This window comes from Camellia sinensis, chromosome 9 (genome assembly GCF_055761805.1).
Source record: "Camellia sinensis isolate YWXY chromosome 9, ASM5576180v1, whole genome shotgun sequence".
Classification (NCBI taxonomy): Eukaryota; Viridiplantae; Streptophyta; class Magnoliopsida; order Ericales; family Theaceae; genus Camellia; species Camellia sinensis.
In genome coordinates, this window is record NC_138969.1 from 106,193 (window position 1) to 132,919 (window position 26,727).

Sequence of the window (26,727 nt, forward strand, 5' to 3'; positions counted from 1 at the left end):
AAAATTTTGATTTATTCCTATTAATAATAAATATGTACTTTTTTATACTTAAATTTAGCTCATAAAATTATTATTATCTTAATGTTCATCATGATTTTTTTTAAATAAAAAATTATAATTAATAGTGCCCCTCAAACTCAATTTCCTGACTCCGTCACTCCCATCCTCAATTCTTCCTCCCTAGCCAGTCGTTGCTCCCTCCTCTCCTCTCCCCTGCTCACCTACTTCGGTCAACACAACCTCTCTTTCCCTCCACCTTGCTACACCATTGTAACCTACCCCCTCACCTCCCTCACCCTCATCGGCACAACCCCTCTCCTCCTCCCCTTCCCCACCCCTGTCGTTGCATTTATTTACGCTACTTGCGAAAGGAAAAGGAAAAGGAAAAGGAAATATTATCTTCACTGTAAGATTCCCCATGATGAAATTGCTTTTAAGGGAACAAGCAAATTCTCTTGAAAGCAAGAATAATAGTACACAAGGCTCCTAAACTAGAGATCTAGTGGGTTCATCATTACAGTTAATATATGCCAAGAGCTATCATCCAGCAATTCATTGTTAGTAGTACCTACACAGCTTTGATCCAAGAAAATAGAAACAAACAACCAAATAGAACATCCAGTACCCTAATTGTTTGATTCTGACAGTACAGTAGTATAGCATCCCCACCTCCAACAACAATCATCTTAGGGATGCCTAGTATGTGAACGTAAGAACACAAATAACTCTTGCAAACAGCAAACAACTTCACTCATCGTTGGTCGTTGCTTTGGATCATCACGTACACAACGCATTGCCAATTTCGTGATTTCAACTCCATCACGAACATCGAAGAATGGATCATTCTTAAGACTGTTATGCACAAGCGACTTACACTTGCGTTTTTTGTACTTTCTCTTGGCCCACAAATGAACAATAATATCATCTCCCAAACGCTCACGTTCATTCAGATCATACACTCTTTTGCTTATAAGCCCCAGAAGTAGAACACCATAGCAAAAAACATCTGTTTTGTCCAACCAATCACCTGTTCAAAATTTTTCCAAAAATATTATTAGCCCTAGTTTTTCTTATGCTCGTCAGATCATAGAAAAAAAGAAAGAAAGAAAGTTCCAGTTTAACATGTGACATAAAAAGATCAAATTAGTGAGAAATAAGTTAATATAAACATGACAATATTGCAAATCTCACTTGAATACATACATATTTGACACACAGCCAACCCTGGAATGCCATGTGAATATAATCAGACCCAATCAATATTCACCCAGGCTCATTCACCTTAATGCCGTCTAATTTTTGGCAGCAATTTGAATATGTATTCAACCACAAGTTCATCTCTGAAAGGCGTACAGATTATGCTTACCAATATTTTATGGAAAAAGAAACTTTGTGAGGCCAACTCGAGTACTAGTTTTTGCATAAAAGTATTGCCAGTGAAGGACATTTCACTTGCCAAAAATAAAATATGTAAAAGAGGCAAGAGCAACATTTCCATTTCACAATAGTCATAAAAAGTATGTCTACAGGCTAGAGTTGAATAGTAGCTTTAGAATGAAACCAACCTAAACCAACTGTCCCACTAAATTGGGGTCGGCAAACCATTTGATGACAGTTATAGGTCTTTTGTTGTAAATGACCAAATCATCTTAGTCTGTTCTCTCTCAACTTATCCTACGTCTTCCATTTCACGAATATATTTATTTCTAATTCTATCTTTCCTAGTCTTACCACACATCTACCTAAGTATACTTATCTCAACTACACTCATTTTATAAACGTGTTGCTTCTAAGTTACCCAATATTTTGTTCTGTAAAGCACCACTGACCTTATAATTGTTCTATGAAAATTTTCTTTCAATTTTTTGGTATTCATCAATCACATAATATGCTAGAAACCCCACTCCACTTGAGCCAATTTACTTTGATTCTATGGATCACATTATCTCCTACTTTACCATCCTTATTAATAACTGCACTTAGGTAACAAAAATGTTCACTTCTTGTTATCTCCTAATTTTCAATATTTACTTATCTATTATTTATTATTTCTACTTCCACTATACTAAAATTACATTCCATATTTTTAGTTTTATTTCTAATTTTAAACCTTTTTTGACTCCAGTGTTTTACTTCATATTTCTAATTTAGTGTTCCCAAACAAATACTTTTATCAAGTAATTATCATAGTCAAAATGAGCATTTGATGAAACTTACGATGTTTGATTGTTCAAATTGCAAGTGGAAAACTTTGCTTCAAAACCAGAGTCTAATGGTTCATTGTTTTCCTAAATGCTCATTTTGCCACCACAAAGATGGAGAATAGGGTTATTGAGCATGTAGGGACAAAGGCTTTCAATCTCATTGAGGTTGGAGGGGCCATTGTGAACTGGTATCCCTTGATAAAAAGTGGTCGTCAAGTTAGACATACCATTTTTTTAAAGAATGTTAAGAGTTGTGGCAATGTGGTGGATTTAGAAATGCATCTGTGATAAAAGAAGGGTTCCGATAGAATTGATAGAAGAAATAGGGCCCTTGGTTAGTGGAAATCTTTTGGTTCTCTGTAGATAATAGTCAAGGTTGTTAAAATCGGAATCCTACATAGGATCGTTTTGGGGTCTACTGGATCGGATCGAGGATCATAAGATCCTACTAAAATGATAAAAAATATATATAATAATTTTTATAGGACCAAGTAATACTATCAAAATACAAATAGAATGATCCAAAAAAACATGAGGATGTAGCTCAAACGGTAGATTGATTCACTTGGACAACATATCGAGGTTCAAATCCTTGCACTCTCACTTGCACAACATTCTCATAGTTTCTTAATGAAAAGAAGACAACTAAAATAAGGGAAGAACAAATAAAAGACTAAAATAAGTCATCGCGCTGAAATTATTCACTGCCACAATCAACACTGCCAAAATTATTATTGGTGTATGATGCTACTAGTGCCACCCAAATCCACTGACTGCAAATTGTGACAGACGAGTTTTAATAATTAAGCTAAAAACAGAGTGCCTAATTGCATAGTATACACATGAGTTGAACGCAAATTAGCGGTAATAGAGAACCAAAAAAAAAAAAAAAGGGAAGCAGCGGCACAGTAACAAAGTGTAGAATTGGGAAGAAAAAAAAGAGAACACAGAGCAAAGTGAACACAAAGAGAACACAGAGCAAAGATAAATAGAACAAAATAGTAACTGTAACAAATTTGGGGGGGGGGGGGGGGGAAGAAGAATGTGAATTTAAAACAAAGTAGAAGAGGAGGGGCGAAAAACACAATCAGTGAGGAGAAGAAAGCAACACGCAAGAGGGAAAAAAGGAGGAAGAAGAAGCAGGAAAAATGATGAAGAAGAAGACAGGAAAAAACAGAAAAAAGCAGTAGCAGAAGCAGTAGGAGGAAAAGAGAACACAGGGAAAAAAAAAAAACTGATTCAATTCGAATTTGAATTCAGACAGAGAGAAGAGGAGGAGGAAGAAGAATAAGAAGGAAAAAAGAAGAACATGGAAAAAAAGAAAAGAAAAGAAAAGAAAAGGAAAATTTGAATTCGAATACGATTACGAAAAGAAGAAGTCTAAGAAGCACAGACACGGATATGGATGCGGACACGGGACAACGATTTTAAAAAAATGGGGACACTAACACGACGCAGACACGACAATAAAATATGTTTTCATATATTTTTATTTGCTATCTAGATTAATGTCACATCCACAAACAATCAATATTAACAAAAATAACTCTAATTCTATATTTTTTATTAAAAAAAATATTTTTAAATTAACAATTATAATTTATATTTTTTTTTATGGATGATCTATTAAGTATTTAGATCTGAGAAAAAAATAATAAACACTCAACATTCATCCAAAGCACTAAAGAAAATGGGGGAAAAGACAACTTGGCATGTCCCTAGTGTGTCCCCGGCATGTCCCCTAAAAATAAATTATTAAATAAGGGGACACACCCCGAAGTATCTGCGTGTCCCCAAAGTGTCCGTGTGTCCGACACGGATGCGGCACTTGTTTTGAAGTGTCGGTGCTTCATAGAAGAAGAAGAAGAAGAATAGTACCTGGGTTTTAGTTGTGAAGCTTCTAAGTCCCAACTTCCAGCTAATCTGAAGCTCCAAATCTCTTTCCTTCCCCCAATTTTTCTTGCCCTAATCGATAAGCTCTTCAGCCTCTTGAGAGAGCAATATTTTATTTGCTTCAGATACTGCGTATGATGATCGACAGATAGGAGGCCATGTGAGACCAATGCATCGGAGGTAGTTGGGACCTCCATACACATGGCACAAGGACAAAGATGGAGCTAGAGAGAGGGACAGGTGGGGTGCTTTGGTTACGCCACATGGTGGGCCAAGTCAGATGGGTAGGATGGATCGGAGAAGATCAACCCAAGTTGTTGGTTAGTTAAGCAGTAGACCTTCGTTGGCTACTAGGTTTGAGCTTGACCCGTTAAAATGAGTAAAAAGGTATCCTCTTAAAAAATGGCCTGTAGCTTGAGAAGATTTTCTTGGGCTGAGAAGGGTAAGTGGGCCACTTTTGAGTCAAACAAAGATGGTGGCTTTAGAAGCTCAACCACCGTTTGAGTTCCAAGCTTTTTAAGCCCGTTTCTTCTTTGCCTGATGCTAGGTGGGTAAAGAAAAATAAGCCCAGTTCCTCATCTTATTCTTAGGACCATTGTTTTTGTCCTGGTTAATGAGGATACCGATAAGGAGGGGAGGGAGTTCCTTCATCTGTTGATGATAAGGCAACTTTTCCATGGAGAGGTTTGTGGTGTGGGGTATGAAGGCCCCCACAAAAATAGCTTTTTAACTTGAACAGCAGCCTATGGCAAGATTCTCACTATTGATATTCTGAGGAAGATGAGACAAATCCATGTGAACTAGTGTTGTATGTGTAAGAAGGATTAGCCATTTCCTTATTCATTGTAAGGTGGCTAATGCTTCGTGGTCTTGGGTTTTCAGTTTGGTTTGAATCAGTTGAGTTTTCCCGAAGGATGTAAAGCGTCTCCTTCATTCTTGGCATGGAGCGTGCGTGAATAAGTGGAAGAAAAAACATGAAACTTGATGTCGCAGGATATTATGTGGATCATTTGCAAAGAACGTAAGAATAGAACCTTTGAAGGGATGGAAGCACCACTCTATAAGCATCGAAACTCTTTTTTAGTATACTTGATTCTTGAATGGGTAAACCCATCCATGAGCAAATTTTAGATTTTGTCGTGTCTTTTAAATAGCTTTGGAGGTATACTTTGATGGTTGTATTTCCACACATTCTGGGGTTATCAGGCCCAATTCTTTTTGTATACGGGTGGCACCCCCTCATACTTATCCAAAAAACAAAATTAGGGTTTGATGCACTGTTATTGATGAACGACCAGTGGGAAGATTTGTCAGCATTAGATTTATTAAATGTCTCTAGTGACAACATTGCAGTATTATCATCTTTCTCAGATTCTTAGGGTTTGATCATAAAATTCGTGGGGTTATTTATTAATGTGCGGTAGACAAGGTCCATAAATATGCTTAACAGGTGTAAAAAAATATGGGTCAATATGGGTCCTCTCTCTCTCTCCAGCACACATAATTGGTAGGAGGGTATGTCTCTGTTCTTCTCCCTCGAAAAGAATCCAGGAAGACATTGAGCACTCCCTCTTCTATCTTCTTTCTTCTCTTCAAATTATCATATTAAAGGAAAGAAAAAAAAAACAATTTTATTTCTTTCATACCTTCAAAAGTACTATTGTTTAAGTGATATGATATAATGTAACCTTTAGAGAACAGTTGAAGGTAAGAAGAAGAGGTAGTGGAGGATTAAGAATGACAGAGAAGACTGTGGAGAGGCTTGCCAGGAGAGAAAGAAAGAGTAGAGGGATGTCCTCCAAACCTTTATAGTATTGGAAACTGATGCATACAAAGATATGAAAAGGCTACATATGTACATATACAAATTATTAAATTAAGCAAAGAGAGAAAGAAAGAGGAACCTAAATAACTTTTTCTAATCAAAATTCATCACCCTTCATGACAGTAGTTTTAGCCTTTCAAACAGGATTATTTCAGTCCTGAACAAATGAAATAGACCCTTGACCTAATGCCAACTTATATGAAAAAAGGCTACGTAAGATCTATTCTATATAAATTAGTCCTCCTTTCTTGTAGAGGTCGGAGCTCCTAGAAGCTGTGCTTTCTTTTTTTTCCTTTTTCTGTTCAGGGCACCTTGTCTTAACTTTCAATATAGAAATGGAGAACTTATTAATGAAATCAACTGACCCAGCCTTTTTTAGTTAGGGTCAGTTAAATTAGTTAAACCAAGACCCTCTCAACTGTTTGTGAATATCACTTTACCTTTCTCATTTATGAACCCATACATTTTGACCCCCTCAACAATAAAAATGTATCACTCTCACCCCCTCCAGATCCCTTTGGGACCCCTCCAAAAGAAGTGTATTTATACGGTTTTCATAGTTGAAGGGGTCAATATATACGGGTTCATAGATGAGAGAGTTAAAGTAATATTCACTAATAGCTAAGTGGGTCCTGGTGTAATTAACCCTTTTAGTTATTACTTGAATAGCCAAGGCTCAGAAATGGGGCACAAAATTTTATCCTAGCTAACAAGAGCAGAAAGCTAGAAGATCCAGAGAAGTTAGTAGGATTCTTAAACCTTATTCTTGACTTAGCTCTGAACCTTTAACCTAGTAGGATCAGTATCTAATGAGAAAGCATAAGACAAGGCAATTTACCCCTCAGAAGGCCAATCTTAAACCCTAAAAGCGTTCAGGAGTAAGCTTCTCCGAAATAAATTTCTTTAATCTATTCTCCATATAAGTATATCATTAGCAGGTAATAATAGTGAAGGAAAGACAGTTCAAAATGTTTTTAATGAAATGAACGATATTAATAAATTTGAAAAGATGAAGACAGTTAAATGCAGAATTAAATCCTTTGAAAAACAATAGTTAAAACCATTATTGCGTACCAAAACTCAGGGTGCAACACTTCCAAGACATGGTATCTTGGGCATAACTTTTTAGTTGGCCTGTCTTGTCAGACCATTCAAATTTCCAGAAATGTCATTAACCTAAATGGCTATAATGTTCACATAACAATAAAGCAGAGACAGATGAAAAGGAAAAAGGTGTCATTGGACCTGTAGCCAACAAAAGAACATTTTCGGGTTACTTCTTCGTTGGAGGCCGCCTCTAATGGACTTCTTACATGTGTAGTGTTTGTACAGAAAAGGATATACGATGTTATCATCCAGTAGTTGCATCATGTGCAGAGCCATTAAGCCGATAATATATTGCCCAACAACCACTTAGCACTTGGGAAATTCAATTAAGTCATTCATCTTCCTAGTGTCTTCTATTACAGGGGAGAAAACAAAGACATCAGGACACTAACTTTTTGATGTCATTGAAGTCACATGAAGACATGTACAGCAGTAATTAGAAACATTTGGAACAAAATAAAATATATAGTGAACCTGTTTACATTTTATGGGCATCAATCATGAATATACACAGAAGTATTTCCCAACCGGGATGCTGAACCCTTCTTAGTTCTTATGCCTCTGTGCTGACAAACATATTGAACTTAAAACGGTTAAGCTGTCTAGAGCTCTAGGCAAGAGTAAGTGACAGGATCGACATACATCTCATACCCTTAATCAACTGTAAGACACCGACTGCATAAAAAATAATCCATGCCAGATCTATTAACCATTGATGTGGAACGTAAGGTTGTGGAACGTTTCCTTTTTTTTCCTAATAAATCCTAATCCTATGAAACAAAGATAAAAGAATAAAAACTGTCAGCCAATTTTTCCTCCCAAATCAGTGCAAGCTGCAAAAGTTGGATTTAAAAGTAATAACTATACTATTTATTTTCTTTCATACACATATGCTTTGTAATTTTCCGACAATCTAACTTCTCAAATTTTAAATCATTTTTATCTCTCAAGTTTTAAATCATAACCTTCATTATTCTGTAGTTTTCATATATACATTGCATTTTAGAATTTAATTCTAGATGGTTTTCAGAAAAAAAGGGCAAAGGGCAATCACATTGCCCGAAGCTCCCGGCACTGTGGGGTCTTAGGTCAGATGCATGCGAAGAGGCTGGTTCCATTGTTTGAAACCATGATGCCTACGTCGCAATGGAGCAACCTTACCACTGTGCCAAGGCCCACCCTCAAATGATTTTCTAAAAATAAAACAAAACAATGTCCAAATAAATCAAAATAAAAGAAATCTGAAAAAAAGGAGGGCGATGTCATAATGCTGAACTGCCATTTTCCTCCAATCAAACTTCAACCCCGATTAAGATTATACTAAGGCAAAAGTTCATAACAGTAAGACATAAATTAGTAATTTGTACTCATTCATCATTGAAGCGGTTTCTATAATAACGAAGTCCACAAAACATCATGACTTTCCTACATAAAGTCATTGAGATTAAGAGAGAACCTGTTTTGCAACAATTAGGGAATTTGGGACAAAATAAATTTCAAAGTTCCAAGAACAAAGTTCTTTCCCAAGTGGGAAAAAACATTAATGAAGTGGGAGCATCCACATTGTCAACAAGCATAAGGCATAAATAAATCTAGTAGTAGTTTATTACTGAATATAATCAGAGGTTGAGAAACAGTACACCCTTCTTGCCCAACAAAAACAAAAAAGACAATCTAAACCAAATCCTCCCTTATGCAGGCAAAGGCATATTGAACATAAATGGTTAATCATTTATGAACCTAGACAAATTGGGTTAGTGGCCTTCACAGAGGCTCATAGATGGACAACAAAGAAAATTTCAATCCAGTGAATTGATGTAACTGACTTGTATATCACGAAAGTAACAAAACAAAAATCTAATTTCCATAGTGATCTCATGCCTAAGAACCAGTAATTACCATTTATGGCCTTTCTACCACAAAACTTTTTCTTCCAATTAATAAGAATCCAAATTCAATTGCTCTAAAATGACAAGCAAACCTGAAAACAAAAATCATAATCAAAGTGCTCATGTTTGTTTACACATACATTGCCTAACTCAACTCAATCCCAAATAGTTGTTCTGAAAACTGGGAGGAAGGAAGGAATGAAGGAAGGACAAGGGCGTTCTCATAGAGCTAAACTAGAACTGTAAGAACAATAAAACCTGCAACCTTGATTGATACGGTACAGTTGTAAAAACATAAAATCTAGCCGGTAAATAGTTAATTGGGTTAAATACACTTTACTCCCTTGTGGTTTAATCAAAAAACACATCATCCCCTTATCTTTTAAAATATACACACAACACCCTTATAGTTTGGAGTGAATTGTAAGAGTAACAGGATCTGTCTAAATTAACAATGTGTGTCTGACACACTCTGAATTATACGTGTGGTCCAAAATATTTTGAGAAAATGACACTTTTATCCTTTGTTTTTTGTATTCTCCTCTTCTTCACTGCAACCTGAAACACCACTGTGGTTTACTGTCCATCTACTTCATCACATCTCTCTCTCAATTCGTCCAACAACCCAAGGTCACGCAAACCATCTGCCACCATTTCTAATCACACCATCCACCAGCACTACAACTATATATGTATATATATGTGTGTGTGTGTGTGTGTGTGTGTGTGTGTACATATCTAGGTTCAAAAGCAAGTCTCCAAACAAATTTGTGAAACGGATTGGATCCAATTGGAATTAAAGAAACATAGTTTGGGTGGTCTAATAAAAATTGCAAATTGTAATGCAAAGACTGGTAAGTCAATAGTGTATATATATACATGTACACAAAGTTATTTAGAGACTACCCAAGACAAACAAAATGTTTTCAATTACAACATCTTACTTGACACTAAGCAGATTTACCAATGTGTGCACCGTAAGTTGGAATTGGGCTTTGGTTTGTGGTTGCTTCAGATACGACAACCATGGCTTCTTCCATAAAATAAAATAATAAATAAATAAGAGAATAGTGAGTGCTGAAGAATGGGAAAAAAACCAGAAAGATTATGGTCATTGGATGTGAAAACAACTGGTGATGTCGTGGGTTAAGCTCCAATACGATAAGAAAGATTGGATTGTGATGTCATACAAAAGAAAATTAAACAACAAAATAAGGGTAATATAGACTTTTTGTAAAAGTTATTGACAGTGACTTTATATTTTACTCCAAATCACAAAGAGGTTATGTGCTATGTTACCTAAAACATGGATCGTTCTGGTACATGGAACGGGAATGGGAATGTGGTACGACACATGCTCTAAGATGTGGTACGATAGGAGTAGACTTATAAATATTACACTTGAGAATTTAATGTAGTTCTAGAGTAGTTTTCTTTAAACTATTAGGTATCCAATAATATATACTCCCTCCGTCCCAAAATATTAGTCCCTTGTTCCATTTTTTATTGTCCCAAAACATTAGTCCCTCTTCAAAAATCTAGTACAAAAACAATATAAATTTTCTATTTTGCCCTTCTTTTAAATTCATAAGCAATATAAAAAGTACAATTACGATATTGATATTCTCCAAAAAATTTACTATCAAAGGGTAGTTTTGAAAAATTAACTTTTTTAAAATGCAATAATTGTACTATCAAAAAAAAGTTGGATTCCCCAAAAGGGACCATTATTTTGGGACGGAAGGAATATATATATATCCATGTAGCAAATCATTTCTATGAAAATTATGACCCATTTTTTATGTTTTTGTCTTGTTAAAACTTAACTCACCTTATTAGTTCATATAATTGATTTTTTTTTCTCCTATGGTAACATTTAAGGAAATATATTGGGAAAAAAACTTTTGGAATCGTTTTGGATCACTAAATTTACCATTTTGGAATAGAAGTGTACCATTTTTCGGAACGTGCGTACCAATACGTAATTTGTTAGGGTATTAGTGTTTTCTAGTAACATAGGTTGTGTATATTTTTAAACTACAAGGAGGTAATGTGTTTTTGAGCTAAATCATAGGGAGGTAAAGTGTAATTAACCGTAGTGAATTTTAAATTTCTTCCAAGAATTTACAACCCCCATTGAACAAAATAATACAATCCATATACATAGAATTAACATCGATTCCAAAAAATAAAGAAATAAAAGGAAAAAATTTCATCATATTAGACTCGAGGGTCTTGGTCTGTAGAAACAACAAATAATTCAAAATTCGGAAAGAAAAACAAAAATTTACTTGAACTGCTATAGGAAAGTAACTCTAACAGCAAAACTTCTTAAAAGGTTTCAATTTTATTTCTAGGACATTGAGATAAAAAGTCAAGTTACAAAAAAATCACTATGTAAGCATGTAAAAAATTAATAATGATGTCTTGCGCATTCTGAAATGGTAGAATAAACAATCCAACAGCTGCCTTTTGAGTACAGAACAAAAACAAATGTAACAAACATTTAGAAGACCTACCTATCTTGCAAATGTATGGATCCACATAGGCACGACGCCCCCAAAAATATTCCTTTTGAGGAATTCCACCAAACACTCCTCCAACAAGCATACTGAAGTCGAACAATATGGGATTGAAAGCCTACATGCCAAGATAACATAAAAGCTTTTACAACATTTTACAAAAAGTTTTTTAAGAAGAGAACATAAATATTAACACAGCAAAGGAGCAGAAAACCTTGTCAACCATTATATGATTTCCATCAACATTTCGAAGCAAGAGTTCTTGCCCGTGTAAAACTTCAAGAGTGTGTGCAAATCCAAGTGCTACTTTGATTCGAGCAATCCACTTAAAATCATCTAGAAATGTAAAATGGCTAGTAAATACACAATAAACAAACACAAATGATTCTATTTTGAGATTTTGGACCATATCACCGTGCCCAAGTAATAGTAAAGTGGTCTTGTATTGAGTTCATTGTTTTAACTGATCAAAATTTTCAATTCTTTTTAATTTTTGCATGCAAAATCTTTTTAATCTTCTGAACAGATCAATGTCTGAATAGGAGAAGACATGCTAACTAGTGATTAAAAAAATCCAAACTAGATAATTAGATCACCTTGTATGAGTAGGTTTTCTACAGTATCAAGTGGTTGTAGCTGATATACAACACCCAACCGTCCATTTTCACAGCAATATCCAATCAACTTCACCAAGTTTGGAAGCCAATTCACGCCTGAATTAGTCAGTAACTTGATTTCATCCTATGACATAAATTATATCATTAGATAAAACCATCAAACGCAATCAGAAACTTTGTCCAATCAAAGTCTTTTCAGCTACTTACTCTCAAACGAGATTCTTGGGGCTTCCGATTGTGCACACTTATCTTACAATCTTCCCAAATTTTAACTGTAACCTCTTGGGTTCCCAAACCATGTTGAATTTTGCCCCGGAACACTTTTCCAAATTGGGTATCCCTGATAAAGTTTTCAGTGCTGAATCCCTTTGTGATAGACTCCAGCTCTTCATAGGTGTACACATCCAAACCACTAGCAGATTCCATACCTTCAAAGCCATTTTATTTACGTGGAGGTAAGACAACATTGAGGTGCAAGCAGACAAAATGAACCAATACAGAAATTAAAATTTGAGACAACCAAAGTTTCTGGGGAGCTTTCTTATAATTCATTTCTTTCTATTGTCATGTCAAAGTAAAGTTAAAACTTTTTTATGAATCATAAAGATGACATTGACATGTACCAACCCTATCCTCAGTTGAGCCAAACTAGAGAGAAGCACTGAAATACAACATACTTGACACATTTACTTTGGTTTCCGTAAATAACAACAATTATCTATACTACTATAACAGTGTCTCTAGAGATGTAAAACATTCTTTTGACAAAATTAATCCCATTGGAGTAAATACTAACATGCTCTCTAGCCCCGATGAATTGCTACAGCGAATATTCCATGTGAAAGTCATTAGATGCCACATTATCATGAAATCTATAAATTGTTTAAGTTCATGTTAGAAAAATAAGATATATAATAATAATAATAATAATAATAAAGGGAACACATGCTATGACAGACAAAGTATTCGGCCGAGAATCTAACATAATATTAAAATATATATATACACAAACAAATTGCACAAAACCTATACATATACACTTAGAAAATATGAAGAAGAAGAACTCCGAAAATATGAGGAAGAAGGAATATATTTCAGTTATATTCAAAACTTCTTATCTTACAAGACCAAATGACACTCCTTATATAGGAGATATTACAAACATCATCATAACCCATTATATGCCACTTACATATTATATATTACCACTATCTACCACTATCATATTATATACATGCCACTATCTACCACCAACACCACTATCATATTCTATACATGCCACTATCTACAACCAACACCACTATCATATTCTATACATACCACTATCTACCACCAACACCACTATCATATTCTATACATGCCACTATCTACCACCAACACCACTATCATATTATATGCATGAACACAATTTCCAGCACTCCCCCTCAAGCTGGTTTGAAGATATCTTCCATAGCCAGCTTGCTAGTCAGCTTATCAAATTGCTTCTTGTGTAGTCCCTTCGTTAGCACATCAGCTAATTGTTCACCTGTTGGAAGGTAGGTCATACAGATTATGCCAGCATTGATTTTCTCCTTGATGAAATGTTTATCCACTTCTATATGTTTGGTGCGATCATGTAGAACTGGATTATGAGCTATAGATATAGCTGCTTTGTTGTCACAATAGACCTTCATAGGTGTCGGGTGAGAAAGCTTTAATTCTTCAAGAATTCTTTTAATCCACATTACTTCACAGATTCCATGGGCAACAGCTCTGAACTCTGCTTCTGCACTACTTCTAGCTACCACATTCTGTTTTTTACTCCGCCAAGTAACTAGGTTCCCACCTACAAAGGAGCAGTATCCGGATGTTGATCTCCTGTCTGTAACACTTCCTGCCCAGTCTGCATCTGTGTATATTTCAACTTGAAGATGTCCATGTTTCTTGAATAGTAAGCCTCTCCCTGGAGTTCCTTTCAAATATCTTAAGATCTTATAAACGGCCTCAAAGTGCTCTGCCCCTGGTGAGTGCATGAACTGACTTACCATGCTGACTGCAAAGGCAATATCAGGCCGCGTATGAGACAAGTAAATCAATTTCCCTACAAGTCGCTGATATTGTTCTCTCTCTTTGACTTCTTCAGCCTTAGCAGCTTGTAACTTCAAGTTAGGCTCGATCGGAGTCTCCGCCATCTTACAACCAAGCATACCTGTTTCTCCAAGGAGATCAAGAACATATTTTCTCTGATTAACGAATATACCTTCCTTGGATCTTGCAAATTCCATTCCGAGGAAATACTTGAGGGCTCCCAGATCCTTAATGTGAAATTCTTTTGCGAGTTTCTCTTTGAGGGCTGCTAACTCTGCTTCATCATTACCAGTTAAAATGATGTCATCAACATAAACAATCAAAATTGCAATTTTACTGTTTTTTGAATGTTTATAAAATATTGTGTGATCTGCTTGACTCTGCGAGAAGCCACAACTGATAACTGCCTTCCCAAAGCGTTCAAACCACGCTCTTGGTGATTGTTTGAGTCCGTATAATGACTTGTTCAATCTGCATACTCTGTCACTTCCAAGTCTCTGCTCAAATCCCGGCGGTAGGCTCATGAACACCTCCTCTTCAAGATCACCATTGAGAAATGCATTTTTAATGTCAAGTTGATGTAGAGGCCAATCTGAATTTACTGCAAGAGATAACAGTACTCTGATGGAATTTATTTTAGCAACAGGAGCAAACGTCTCCTGATAGTCGATCCCATAAGTTTGAGTGAAGCCTTTAGCTACCAGTCTCGCCTTGTATCTCTCAACGCTTCCATCTGCGTTACATTTTATCGTAAACACCCATTTACACCCAACTGTTTTCTTGTCTTTGGGTAGATCAACTATCTCCCAAGTACCACTTCTCCTTAAAGCATTCATCTCCTCCATGACTGCTAATTTCCAATTCGGATCATCCAATGCTTCCTGTATATTCCTTGGAACAAACAAGTGTGAAATCCTAGATGTGAAAGCTCTATGGTTTTTAGACAGTCTTTGATAGGAGAGGTAATTTGCAATAGGATGTTTAATGCAATTTCGGACACCTTTCCTAATTGCTATAGGTACATCAAGGTCGGAAATAGAAGGAATAGGATTACCTAAAATTTCGATGCCAGAACTCGGGTGGACATTCGGGTCATTAGGATGGACATTCGGGTCATTATTCCTCAGATGAAATCGCTTCCTAGTATAAACCTGAAGCTCAGGATTTAGATCATTTTGTAGTACTTCTCCCCCTAAACAAGAATCTTCTTGACTAGGCACCATAGAACTTGGTTCTCCTAAGTGATCATTATCAGACAGATGTGATTTTTGTGTAGGATAAATGACATTGGGGAGTGGGATAGAAATATCCCAAAAACGGTCTTCTACTCCACTTGTCTCCCCCTGAAGAGAAGTGTTGGGGAAATAGGATTTTGTTTCCACAAATGACACATCCATACTCACATGAAATTTCTTGTTTTGAGGATCGAAGCACTTATACCCCTTTTTGTTTGAGGAATAACCCAAAAAAACACATTTTATAGCACGGGGGTCAAGTTTTGAACGAAATTGACTGGGAACATGAACATAGGCAGTACATCCAAAAACTTTGGCGGGTAAATCAGAAAACAACCTCGTGTCAGGAAAAAAAGTTTTGAGACAATCAAAAGGTGTTTTGTATGTTAACACCTTTGTAGGCATCCTGTTTATCAAATAAGAGGCTGTTAAAATTGCTTCACCCCATAAATATTTAGGAACATGCATGTAAAACATTATAGCACGTGCTACTTCAAGTAGATGTTTATTTTTTCGTTCTGCAATGCCATTTTGTTGAGGGGTATCCCGACATGTAGATTGATGAAAAATCCCATTTTTTTCCAAAAACTCACCCAACTGCTCATTGAAATATTCTGTTCCATTATCAGAATGTAAAATACCAATTTTGGTTTGAAATTGGTTTTCAATCATATTGTAAAAATTTGTGAATAAATTTTTCACGTCAGATTTTTTATTCATCAAATAAATCCAACATAAGCGGGTATGGTCATCAATAAATGTAACAAACCATCTTTTACCAGAAAGAGTAGTGATTTTAGAAGGGCCCCAAACATCACTATGAATCAAATAAAAAGGTTTTGAAGCCTGGTAAGGTTTTGGCAAATAAGTAGAGCGATGAAATTTTGCAAAAATGCAACTTTCACAATGAAAAGAAGAACAATCAATCCCTTTAAATAATTCTGGAAATAAATGTTTCAGATAAAGAAAACTAGGATGTCCTAGCCTATAGTGCCATAGCATTATTTTTTCTCGAACAGAGATTGAACTGGTACTATTAAAGCTCTGAGCTTTTTTATTACTAACAGGTACTTCATCAAAGTAGTAAAGACCTTCAAGCATCCTAGCACGCCCAATCATCATCCCCGAGTTCTGGTCCTGAAATTCACAATGGGATTCAAAAAATGTAACACGACAATTAGAATCCTTAGATAGTTTACTGACAGACAAAAGGTTACAGGCTAAGTTGGGGACGTGAAGAACAGCATTGAGATTAATTTTCTCAGTTAGTTTAATAAATCCTTTTCCTGCAATAGGTGAAAAACTACCATCGGCTATTCTGATTTTGTCATGACCAGAACAAGGGAAATAGGTACTAAATAAATGGGAAAAACTAGTCATGTGATCGGAGGCACCGGAATCTATGATCCACGGAGAGAAGTTTAGGCAAGAGAAGGCTTTAGGATTTCTACCTGTTTGTGCCAACAAAACACTAGGAGTACCGGTTGAGGAGTTGGATTTTATCAGCTTTAAGAGTTGATCAATCTGCTCTTTGTTGAAGGGACCTGAATCGGCTTCATTAGCGGTAGGAAAGCCACGATTCTTCTCTCCTTGTTTGCTGCTTTTCCAGTTGACAGGTTTGCCATGAATCTTCCAACACGTTTCGCGTGTATGGCGAGGCTTGTTGCAAAAATCACACCAGACCCGTGGCTTATCATCAAACCTGCGCTGGTAATTTGCAGCCTTGTTGGCCGCAGCATCGCTAATTAAAGCAGAAATTTCAATTGATTCACCATTACCTTTTTTCTTAAGCATGACGCTCCTTCGGCTCTCTTCCCTTCTGACTTCAGCAAATACTTCGCCAATGGATGGGAGAGGAGGTCTGCCAATAATTCTTCCTCGCACTTCATCGAACTCAATGTTGAGGCCGGCAAGAAACTTGTAAATACGGCTGTCTTCCACAGTTTTCTTGTGGTGGTTGCAGTCGTCAACCGATTTCCATTCGTATGTGTTGAAGATGTCAAGATCCTGCCACAACCTTTTCAACGAATTGAAATATTTGGTGACGGAATCATCTCCTTGACGAATCTCTCCCAACTTCAAAGTTAATTCGAAAACTTGAGATTGATTTCCTAGGTCAGAATACATCTGACTAACATTATCCCACAATTCTTGTGCAGTAGTATAGCACATGTAATTAGAGCTTATATCCTCCTCCATGGAATTGACCAACCATGTCATAACCATGGAGTTTTCAGCGTCCCAATTGTCGAACAACGGATCATTAACAGCAGGAGCCTTCTTGTCACCAGTGATGTAACCGATCTTTCCTTGCCCACGGATATACATCCGGACAGATTGTGACCAGCGGAGAAAATTATCACCATTTAGGCGGATGGTGGTGATTTGGACAGAGTGAGAGTTGGACGTTTTCACCGGAATGGCAGCGGCAGGGGTTGAAGTGGTTCCGGACGTGACTTCCGACATGGCTATGACGGTTTTAGGGCTGCTGTGTTTTTTGTTGCTCTGATACCAACTTAGAAAATATGAAGAAGAAGAACTCCGAAAATATGAGGAAGAAGGAATATATTTCAGTTATATTCAAAACTTCTTATCTTACAAGACCAAATGACACTCCTTATATAGGAGATATTACAAACATCATCATAACCCATTATATGCCACTTACATATTATATATTACCACTATCTACCACTATCATATTATATACATGCCACTATCTACCACCAACACCACTATCATATTCTATACATGCCACTATCTACAACCAACACCACTATCATATTCTATACATACCACTATCTACCACCAACACCACTATCATATTCTATACATGCCACTATCTACCACCAACACCACTATCATATTATATGCATGAACACAATTTCCAGCATATACATATCGTGGTAGCCCAAAAAATGATACACAAATACCATGGAGCCCAACCCAACTAAAGAAGCATAATGGGCCAACACAAACCAAACCAAACCAAACCAAACCAAAAGGCCCATCAAACAACTCAATTAGGGCAAGGCAAAAATACTATATAAAGAAGACCATCCCTCAAGAAGAGGTATGCCTCAATCTCTGCTACACACTCTACCCTCTCCATTTTATTTGGGGCAAGCTCATCTCTTTGTTGAACACTACAAAAATCTGTGTGAGAAGATTCAGGGTCTTACAATTGGTGCCGTTTGTGAGAATAGACCAACTTCAACAAAAAAGATGAGCTTACTATTCTTGGGAACCACAACATAAATGACTCATGTGATCTGGTGGCGTTGCCGAGACAATCTCAAAAAGCCACTGTGTGTTCTTTTCAAAGACCCATCAAATCAAACAAACATGAAGCTGTTTCATGTTGCTTGAGGTTTACCAAATCATTAATTGGTGGAGAACACAAGTGTAACCATAAGATGTTTCATCCATTTGTGGAAAAGTTCTACATGACTATGCAAAGGAAACTTTCTCTCTAATACATATGTATATATATATATATCTCTAATGTGCATATATATGTATATCATCTGTCTAATGCTCTCTCTCTCCCTCTCTACGTATTTACATAAATATTCAATGATTGATGTTTTGCAAGGAATGGCCCAAAAACGGCATAATATTCATAGATTCAAAATTGTCTAGACTTTCTCTAAAGACATGCGCTCAGGAGGAGTTGCCGATGCAAAGTAGCCGAAGTGTGGTTCGGACAACACAACTAATTGACGTCACAAAGCGAGCATCCGACTTCTCCAACCTTTGCTTTGATGCACTGCGAACAACGAAGCACGGTTGCGGGTACGGATAGGGGTGCGTGTATGATACGGGCACGTTGATACGGCAAATTCTTTAAAAAATAGGGTACGAGTACGGCTGGGGTACGCCAATTTTTTTAATTTTTTTTTTTTTTAAATTTATAACTAAACATCCAACATACAAATCAAAATTTCAATATCAAAACTAAAAAGAGAACTTGTCTAAAAAGTTATATAATTATTTCTTTTTCTTTTTTGATTGTCTAAAATAGGATACAAAAGATAGCAAAACCATGACTCATGGGCTATGAAGCACGGGTACGGATACGAGTACTGGTAATGGTACTGGTATGATACGGGTATGCTAATACGGCAAAATCCAAAAAAAGTAGAGTACGGGCACGACTTGGTACGCTTTAAAAAAAAATATTTATTTTAAATTTAGAGTAATGTAAAAATTAATTAAATGGTTTACTTTGTTAAGATAACCTATAATTAACATTTAATGCCAAAAGTAAAAGTATAAATCAAAATTCTATGTCAATATATTAAATAACTTACAAACCATAGTTTAATTTTAAAATCATACCAAGTATAAAACTAAAAATAAAAAAGAAGTCCAGTGAAAGGAGTTTTATTTCTATAGTAGAAAAAATTATTGTTTCAACTAAGGTACAGTACGGCTTGGATATATATTAGGTATGTCTGAGTACGCCAAAAATTAAGAAGAAAAAATTTGGGTACATGTTTCGTGTACCCGATACATATGCAGAAGTACCATACGAGGTACCATCCGCCGATAAGTACCCGGTATGGGTACGGCATATTTTTCAAAATACCCATGCTTCATAGCTCATGGGTAAAGGGTGTTAGAAATAAATTACTTGATATTTTCAAAATTGAAAGAAGAATAATAAAGGCTGTAATAAATTCTAGCATACCCACAACGTACCCAAATGTATTTGCCGTACCCGGCATGTATTCGGCGTACCCGATACGCGTACTGCCGTACCAATACGCGTACCCGCACCCGGTAAGTACACGGTACTTGTACGACACCATTTTTGAAGTACCCGTGCTTCATAGACTGCGAATTACCTCATTCACAAGATAGCAAGAAAGAGAGTTGATGTAGCGTAACGGAACTATCTCCATGTTGTTCAGCACCGAGTGCGACCATGGATTCATAACTTCACAAGCATGAATGTTTAGCCAAATGAAGAACAAGCATTGCCAACGACATGCATGTTGTTAGGCACTGAGCATGACCATGGATTCATAACTTCACAAGCATGAATGTTTTGCAGAATGGAGAACAAGCAACATGCCAAGCACAACATTTCGAGAAGGAAGTTTGAGCACAACACTGCTGCCAAGCTCCTAGTTGGGTCTTCACTTTCTCTCACTAGAATAATGAAGCCTTTTAGCAAAGAGTTATTTGGGACTCCCTACAAAGCTACTCATCAACTCCTCGCCAAGATCAATGAATAGTTTTGAATAGCAAATGGCCATGGCTGACCACCAAGCGAGCACCTGACAGCCTCAACACACCTAATAAGATGTCACATGATCAATGCCATGCCAAAAAAAATCGAAACCCAACTGGCCAACTAGAAACACCGAACTTAGAGAGCTAGGCAACCAACAGCTACCGAAGCCGAAAAGATCAGAGACAGAGAGAGATGAGAAGAAGAGAATATGGTGGTGGCTGCTGCAACTTGCAAGGCTGCTGTGTTGTGTGTTGTTGCTCCAACTTGCAAGGCTACTGTGTTCTGTGTTCTGTGTTGCTGCTGTTGCTACTGCTCTACTAGGGTTAAAAAAAAAGAGAGATTTTAACTTAAAAAAGTTACACATTTTTTATGACAAAAAAATTCGGGCATTTCACTTTGGTCGGGTCATCTGTGTAAAATCCAAGATCCGAATTTCAGCTAAAAACAAGCCCACACCTGACCTTACTAGTGTACCGAAACCACCCAATATCCTTCGGGTAGGGTCAGGTCAGACAGGTTTCGTAGGTCGGACAGTTCCTTGCTCACCTAGGGCCGACCCTAAGTTTCCAGGGGCCTAAGGCGAAATAATTTTCCAGGGGCATTTAGGTATCCATAAAAAAATTTTAAAAAAAATCGCCTTACTTGGTTTAAAGTCTTCAAAAATAATAATTTTCTAAGTTTGCAATTCTTTTTTTTTTTTTTACATTTTTTGTATTTGGTAAAAAAAAAATTAAAAAAAATTTTGAAAAAAAAAAATCACAAATATAATACTTTTAAAGTGTAAACAAAATAAATTTTAAAAAATTGCGTATAATATTTTTAAAAATGACTCAAAATACACATAATTGGGCCATAAAGAGAGTTTAAAAAAAATAGGTCAAATAAAATTAGGCTAACGACTAATACATATGCATATATTTAATATTTTACTTTTTTCAATTGGGCTGACAACTAACACTTACAAATATTTTTCGACTGGCCTCATATCAATTAGGCCAAACAAAATTTTTGGGGCCCTTTAAAGTAGCCTAAATGAATAAAACAGAATTGGGCCGTTTTGAGTTTTTAATATATTACAAGACTAATGAATTTGGGAGCCTTTTATTGGGCCTAATTTTTGGGGCTCTAGGCAAAGGCCTCACTAGACTTAGCCCAAGGCTGGCCCTGTGCCCACCATTGTCTATCTCCGCCGAATTGGTGACTCCCTCACAACTCTTTGGCTATCATCCATCAGTCCAAAAATTCATTTCAAGATTCATCTCGGCAATGGAGAATGGAGTAGCTTAGCAACCCACCTATCATCTCATCTAGAAGGTTCATGTGCCGATCATGGTGCAATGGACGAGCTGATTGCAGCACGGTGCAAGACTGACAATTTTCAAGCATTTCAACCACAAAGAACAATCTGGGGAGACTCATCTCGGACCAGCTCGGCAACAAAGACCTTCCTCGGCAACCCCATAGCTTGCTTAGCCACTTCGCGACTCACCAAAGAGCAATAGTAGGAAAACCCAACTCTCAATTACTCGAGAAAAACCACAGCAATGCCACGTCCTTCACTTCTGCTAAGCTGAAGTGTCTTTTGTAGCCCCTTCGAGTGCCTCAACGTCACCGAGGAATATACTACCATCAAAGAATTGGATTGCTAAGAGCAGTTTGGTTATACCACCCTCTCAGCGGCACCAACGCATCACCAAAATATCAATTCGAATGCTGAGATCAATCCTATCTTGATCGGCAACTAATTCCTCTTGCTCAAAATTATATAAAGCTCCTATTGGATTTCCCCTCAGTTGCAGGAATCGTGCAACCAGGTGGCGATTCTGAGTAATGAGTTAGAATCGCGATTTCGCGTTTCCTAGAAAGAATCATGTAAGAATCACGTTTCTGTGGAGAGAGAAACGCGATTCAGTCCAAGATAAGATTGTAAAGAAGAGAGAGTGAGAGAGAAAGTGAGAGAGAGAGAAACCTGGTCTCACTGTCGATTTCGACCTTCAGTCTAGCCCTTAGCCCTAGCCTTCGACGTCAACCTTTGCTCTAGCACTAGCCTTCGCCTTCGACATCGACATCGACCTTCGCTCTCGATCTCCTCTTCTCTCTCTTTGTCTTCGCCTTCGACATCATGTCGATCTCCTCTTCTCTCTCTCTCTGTCTTCTCTCTCTCTCTCTCTCTTGTCGATTTGTGTTCTATCTCTCCCCCCTCCCGTTTTTAACATGTAATAAATAATATAATTTGTTATATAATAATAAATCTAATTAAATCATATATAAAAAAATCTAATAAAATCTATAAAATAAATCATTCAATTTTTATTTTTTATTTATTTTAACATATTTTATTATTCCTTATTTGTTATATTGTTTATTTATAATATATATCAATTAAAAATAAAAAATAAATTATATAAATAAATTAAAAATATTATCAATGAAAATAATATCTAACATAAAAATAATAAATATATTTAAAAATAACTATTTAACTAATCTTTATATAATAAATATATTTAAAAAATAACTATTAATATATATATATATATATATATATTTTACCGCTCCCCACGGCGCTCCCAACCTAAGAAACTTCTATCGGCTCACGCTTCCCCGCTCCCGCTTCGGCTTTGTGCAACTAAGGATTTCCCTCTCTTGCCCAATGACTTTATCTAGAGATTGGCTTGATGAATAAGACCCATTTAGTGGTATTCACGGCGATGAAGGAATGCACCAGGCTATAAAGAGAATGACTGATGGACGAATTGATCAAACTAGCTCATAAGTCCGTAGCAAGCAACCGAAATCGACATGTAAGCTCGGCAACATTTTTGCACTTCATACGACATCCTTGTAGAGCCATGGGAACTCCAGCATACTATTAAGAATGATGACAAGACCAAGACAACTCTTCACCGAATTGGTACACGTGTAGTGCAACCATGTGGCTATTGTCAAATAGACACTTGAACTATTAAACGCCAAACATGGCCGCTCATAAACTCGACAACTTCTCAACTCTCATTCATATCACTCGACAACAATGGGCTTCCAAACCTGCTTGAGCAAGCAACCGTCTCAAAAGATTTGCCGCCAAAAGAACCAAAGGCATCGGAAGCACGAAGGCCAAATATGAGTCTCCGTCTAAAAATACAATAAATTGTGCGTCACCGACAAAGTAAGCTCATGAACGACCTACCTACTACTCATGGTACTGCCTCGATCATACTCTTGGTCCAACAAAAAGAATACATGCAGGAGTAGATGCCATGGGTGTAACATCTCTAATATTATTGTATGACATATGCATATGCTATGTTCCATGTTTAAGTACTTTGAGTTGCATAGGTACCTTCGAATTTGAAATGCTTGAAATATGCTTTGGTAGGAAATAAATTGTACAGCCTATACCATTGGAAACATATATGTTCCTAATGCATCAAACGAGGCTTGGTTTTGAGTTTTCCAGTGAGAGATATGGTTGTTTTACTAAAATGTGTCAAGGTTGCCTGTCTAACTCAAATTGCTTTAATTTTATTGAAATGGATTGCGTACCAACATTCATTGAATTATATGATGTAGGTTGACTATACTTTGGGACTTTCACTCAGAAAGAATTAAGGTGAGTAGTATTTCTTCGAAGTTAATTTGAACTTCTATTTTTGAATGCTTAAATCTTTGGTTGATCCAAATTGTATTGAAATGTTTCAAGCTAATGGATATCTTATGGTTATATTGACATGCATATATACATGGCATCCTCAGCTAGTCCTACCCAGCCACTACAGGACAGAAAATATACAACTAGCAGTTGTTGAGATCTCCATTGTCACCTACAGACGTGTTTGTCTAATCGGAATAAACCTGGTTATTCCATTTGCTAGTACCGATCAGATGTACATTATCATTGTTTTGAAATGAATGTATATGGCTCTATTTGTTCTCAAATTGTTTAAACTCTTAGTTCAACAATATTTTTATCATATAAATGATGATATCCATTATTTTACACCTTTGATTAAATGCTATTCATTGGGCTTTGGCTCACCCCCCTCCTCCCTATATGTATGTAGGTGACGAGTGAATGAAGGTTGCTCCAAGATTGTATATATGTGTATATGGTGTGCAAGAGCTGCCTGTTTTGGTTTTCCTTTAAGAACAATGTTTTGTAGTGACCTAAGCAGCACAGGTGCGGGTGCGGGTGCGGGTACGGGTATGAGTACGATACTGGTATGCCGACACGGCAAATTTTTAAAAAAATAGGATGTGGGTATTGCTTGGGTACGCCAATTTTTTTTTTTTAAAAATTTTAAATTTATAGCTAAATATCCAACATACAAATTAAAGTTCAATAACATAATTAAAAAGAGAAATTACAAAAAAAAAAAGAAGAAAGTAAATCATACGAGTTGTTTTAATGTCTTTATTATATAGAAATAGAATAGAAGAAATTAGAAAAGAGAGTTTAATGCCAAACAAGCTAAACAAAAATAAAAGATAACCATTAACCAAATATAACCATTAACAAGCTAAACTCATATTCCTATAATATAACCATTAACAAAATAATTTGTGAATTCTTTAACTTCATTTCAGTATATAACTTTTCAAATATTTACATAACATTTTTTTTACTGTGTCTACTACAGTCTACAACAGTAAAAAAGGGCAAAGTTAAATAATAGAGTGGTCATTTTACATTACCTTTTTCTTTCAAGGGTAAATTACACTTATACCCCTGAGATTTGAGTTTAATACATATCACTCCTGACGTTTAAAAAATTACACTAACTCCCTTATCATCGTAATTATTTAGACAGAATGAAGATATGGAACTCATGCACCTTTTCTTTTTTTTACTTTGCCTTACTTTCTCTTTTTTCCCATTTCCTTTACTTTTTTATTTTTTAATATAATTTTCTTTGTTTTTTTTAGTAAGAGTTGTTACATTTTATATATGCAAAGTTTATGAAATGAGACTTTTAACCATAGGGTGAGAATGTAATTTTCAACATGTAGGGGTAGATAGTAATTAGACCAAACCTCAAGGGGTGTCAATGTAATTTACCCTTCTTTTAAAGATATTACAGAAGGCTCTAGACTTGCAAGTTGCATGAAATTCCAATGGCTGTGGGAAAAAATATATTTATCAGCAAAAAAAAATGAAGGAGAGTTCAAGAAAAAGGAAGAAGAAATCTGGACAGAACAGAAATCTGGAAAGAAAAAAAAAAATCTGGACAAGATCAATTTGTTCTTCGTTTGCTGCCAAGAAGGAGTACAAAAATCTGGAAAAAAAATGAAAAAAAGAGGAAACAGAAATCTGGACAGAACAGAAAAAAAATCTGGACAGAATCTGAATCTGGAAAAAAAAAAATGAAAAATGATGTGTCTTCGTTCTTCATTTGCTGCGAAGAAACAGAAAAAAAAAATTCTGGAAAAAAAAAACCATGAATCGAAGAGGACGATGAATCTGGACAGAACAAAGAAGAAGAGGAAGATGAATCGAAAAAGAGGAAGAAAAGAAAAAAAATCTGGACAGAACAAAAAATGAATCTGGAAAATCTGGACAGAACAAAGAAGAGGAAGATGAATCGAAGAAGAAGAGGAGGAAGAATCGAAGATGAACTTACCGGAATGTGATCTTTGAAGGAGAGAATTGATCAGCACCTTCGATTAAACCTCTTCAATAGCTTCGTTTCTTGGGAGTCTCTATAGCATCGTTTCTTGGGAGTCTCTATGGGTATTTTGGAAAGTTGGCTTTTAGTCCTTTTTTTGGGCTATTCCCCAAAATAAGTTAAAATAATAAATTAATTTTCAAACTAAGTCTAGTTTTGAAAGAATTCTCAAAATAAGTTAATTCGCGGTTCACAATCGCGATTTTAACATTTTTTCGTCTATTGTGCGTGAAAGTTGGCAGATCTTAAACTCGCTGTTACGAAAAACGATTTTAATTAAGAAATCGCGGTTACAAAACGTGAATTTAATTAATTTTTTTTTTTCTGAACTCGCTGTTATAAAACACGATTTCGTCAAAAAAAATTTGTTCTGAACTCACTGTTATAAACCACGATTTTATCCAAAAAAAAAAAATTCTACTGAATTCGCTGTTATAAATCACGATTTTATCCAAAAACT

The 26,727-nt window shown here is 36.1% G+C and overlaps 1 protein-coding gene across 6 annotated transcripts; it reads right to left on the reverse strand.

Annotated features, from left to right (window-relative positions):
* Window positions 1–383: 383 nt before the first annotated feature.
* Window positions 384–26,441, reverse strand: LOC114313874 (putative receptor-like protein kinase At1g72540). 6 transcript variants are annotated; one of them, XM_028260320.2, is made up of 8 exons: window positions 26,223–26,356; window positions 25,636–25,720; window positions 25,297–25,330; window positions 12,265–12,485; window positions 12,037–12,181; window positions 11,655–11,776; window positions 11,438–11,558; window positions 384–1,027 (listed from the first exon to the last, which is right to left on the reverse strand). In XM_028260320.2, the coding sequence occupies exons 4-8, from the start codon at window positions 12,481–12,483 to the stop codon at window positions 687–689; spliced, it is 948 nt and encodes a 315-aa protein (XP_028116121.1). In that variant the 5' UTR covers window positions 12,484–12,485; window positions 25,297–25,330; window positions 25,636–25,720; window positions 26,223–26,356; the 3' UTR covers window positions 384–686. The 6 variants fall into 6 exon arrangements, with proteins under 6 accessions (XP_028116121.1, XP_028116115.1, XP_028116107.1 ...); XM_028260314.2 differs by lacking the exon at window positions 25,297–25,330 and having other exon boundaries at window positions 26,223–26,441; XM_028260306.2 differs by lacking the exon at window positions 25,297–25,330 and having other exon boundaries at window positions 25,661–25,720.
* Window positions 26,442–26,727: the final 286 nt, after the last annotated feature.

What these genes read in the sequence shown, in the direction of transcription:
- LOC114313874 (XM_028260314.2), bottom strand. Translation starts at nt 12,483, where the DNA reads ATGGAATCTGCTAGTGGTTTGGATGTGTACACCTATGAAGAGCTGGAG. An exon ending in ATCATATAATGGTTGACAAG is followed by an intron (nt 11,559 to 11,654) that starts GTTTTCTGCTCC and finishes CTTGGCATGTAG; the next exon opens with GCTTTCAATCCCATATTGTT. An exon ending in TCCATACATTTGCAAGATAG is followed by an intron (nt 1,028 to 11,437) that starts GTAGGTCTTCTA and finishes AATTTTGAACAG; the next exon opens with GTGATTGGTTGGACAAAACA.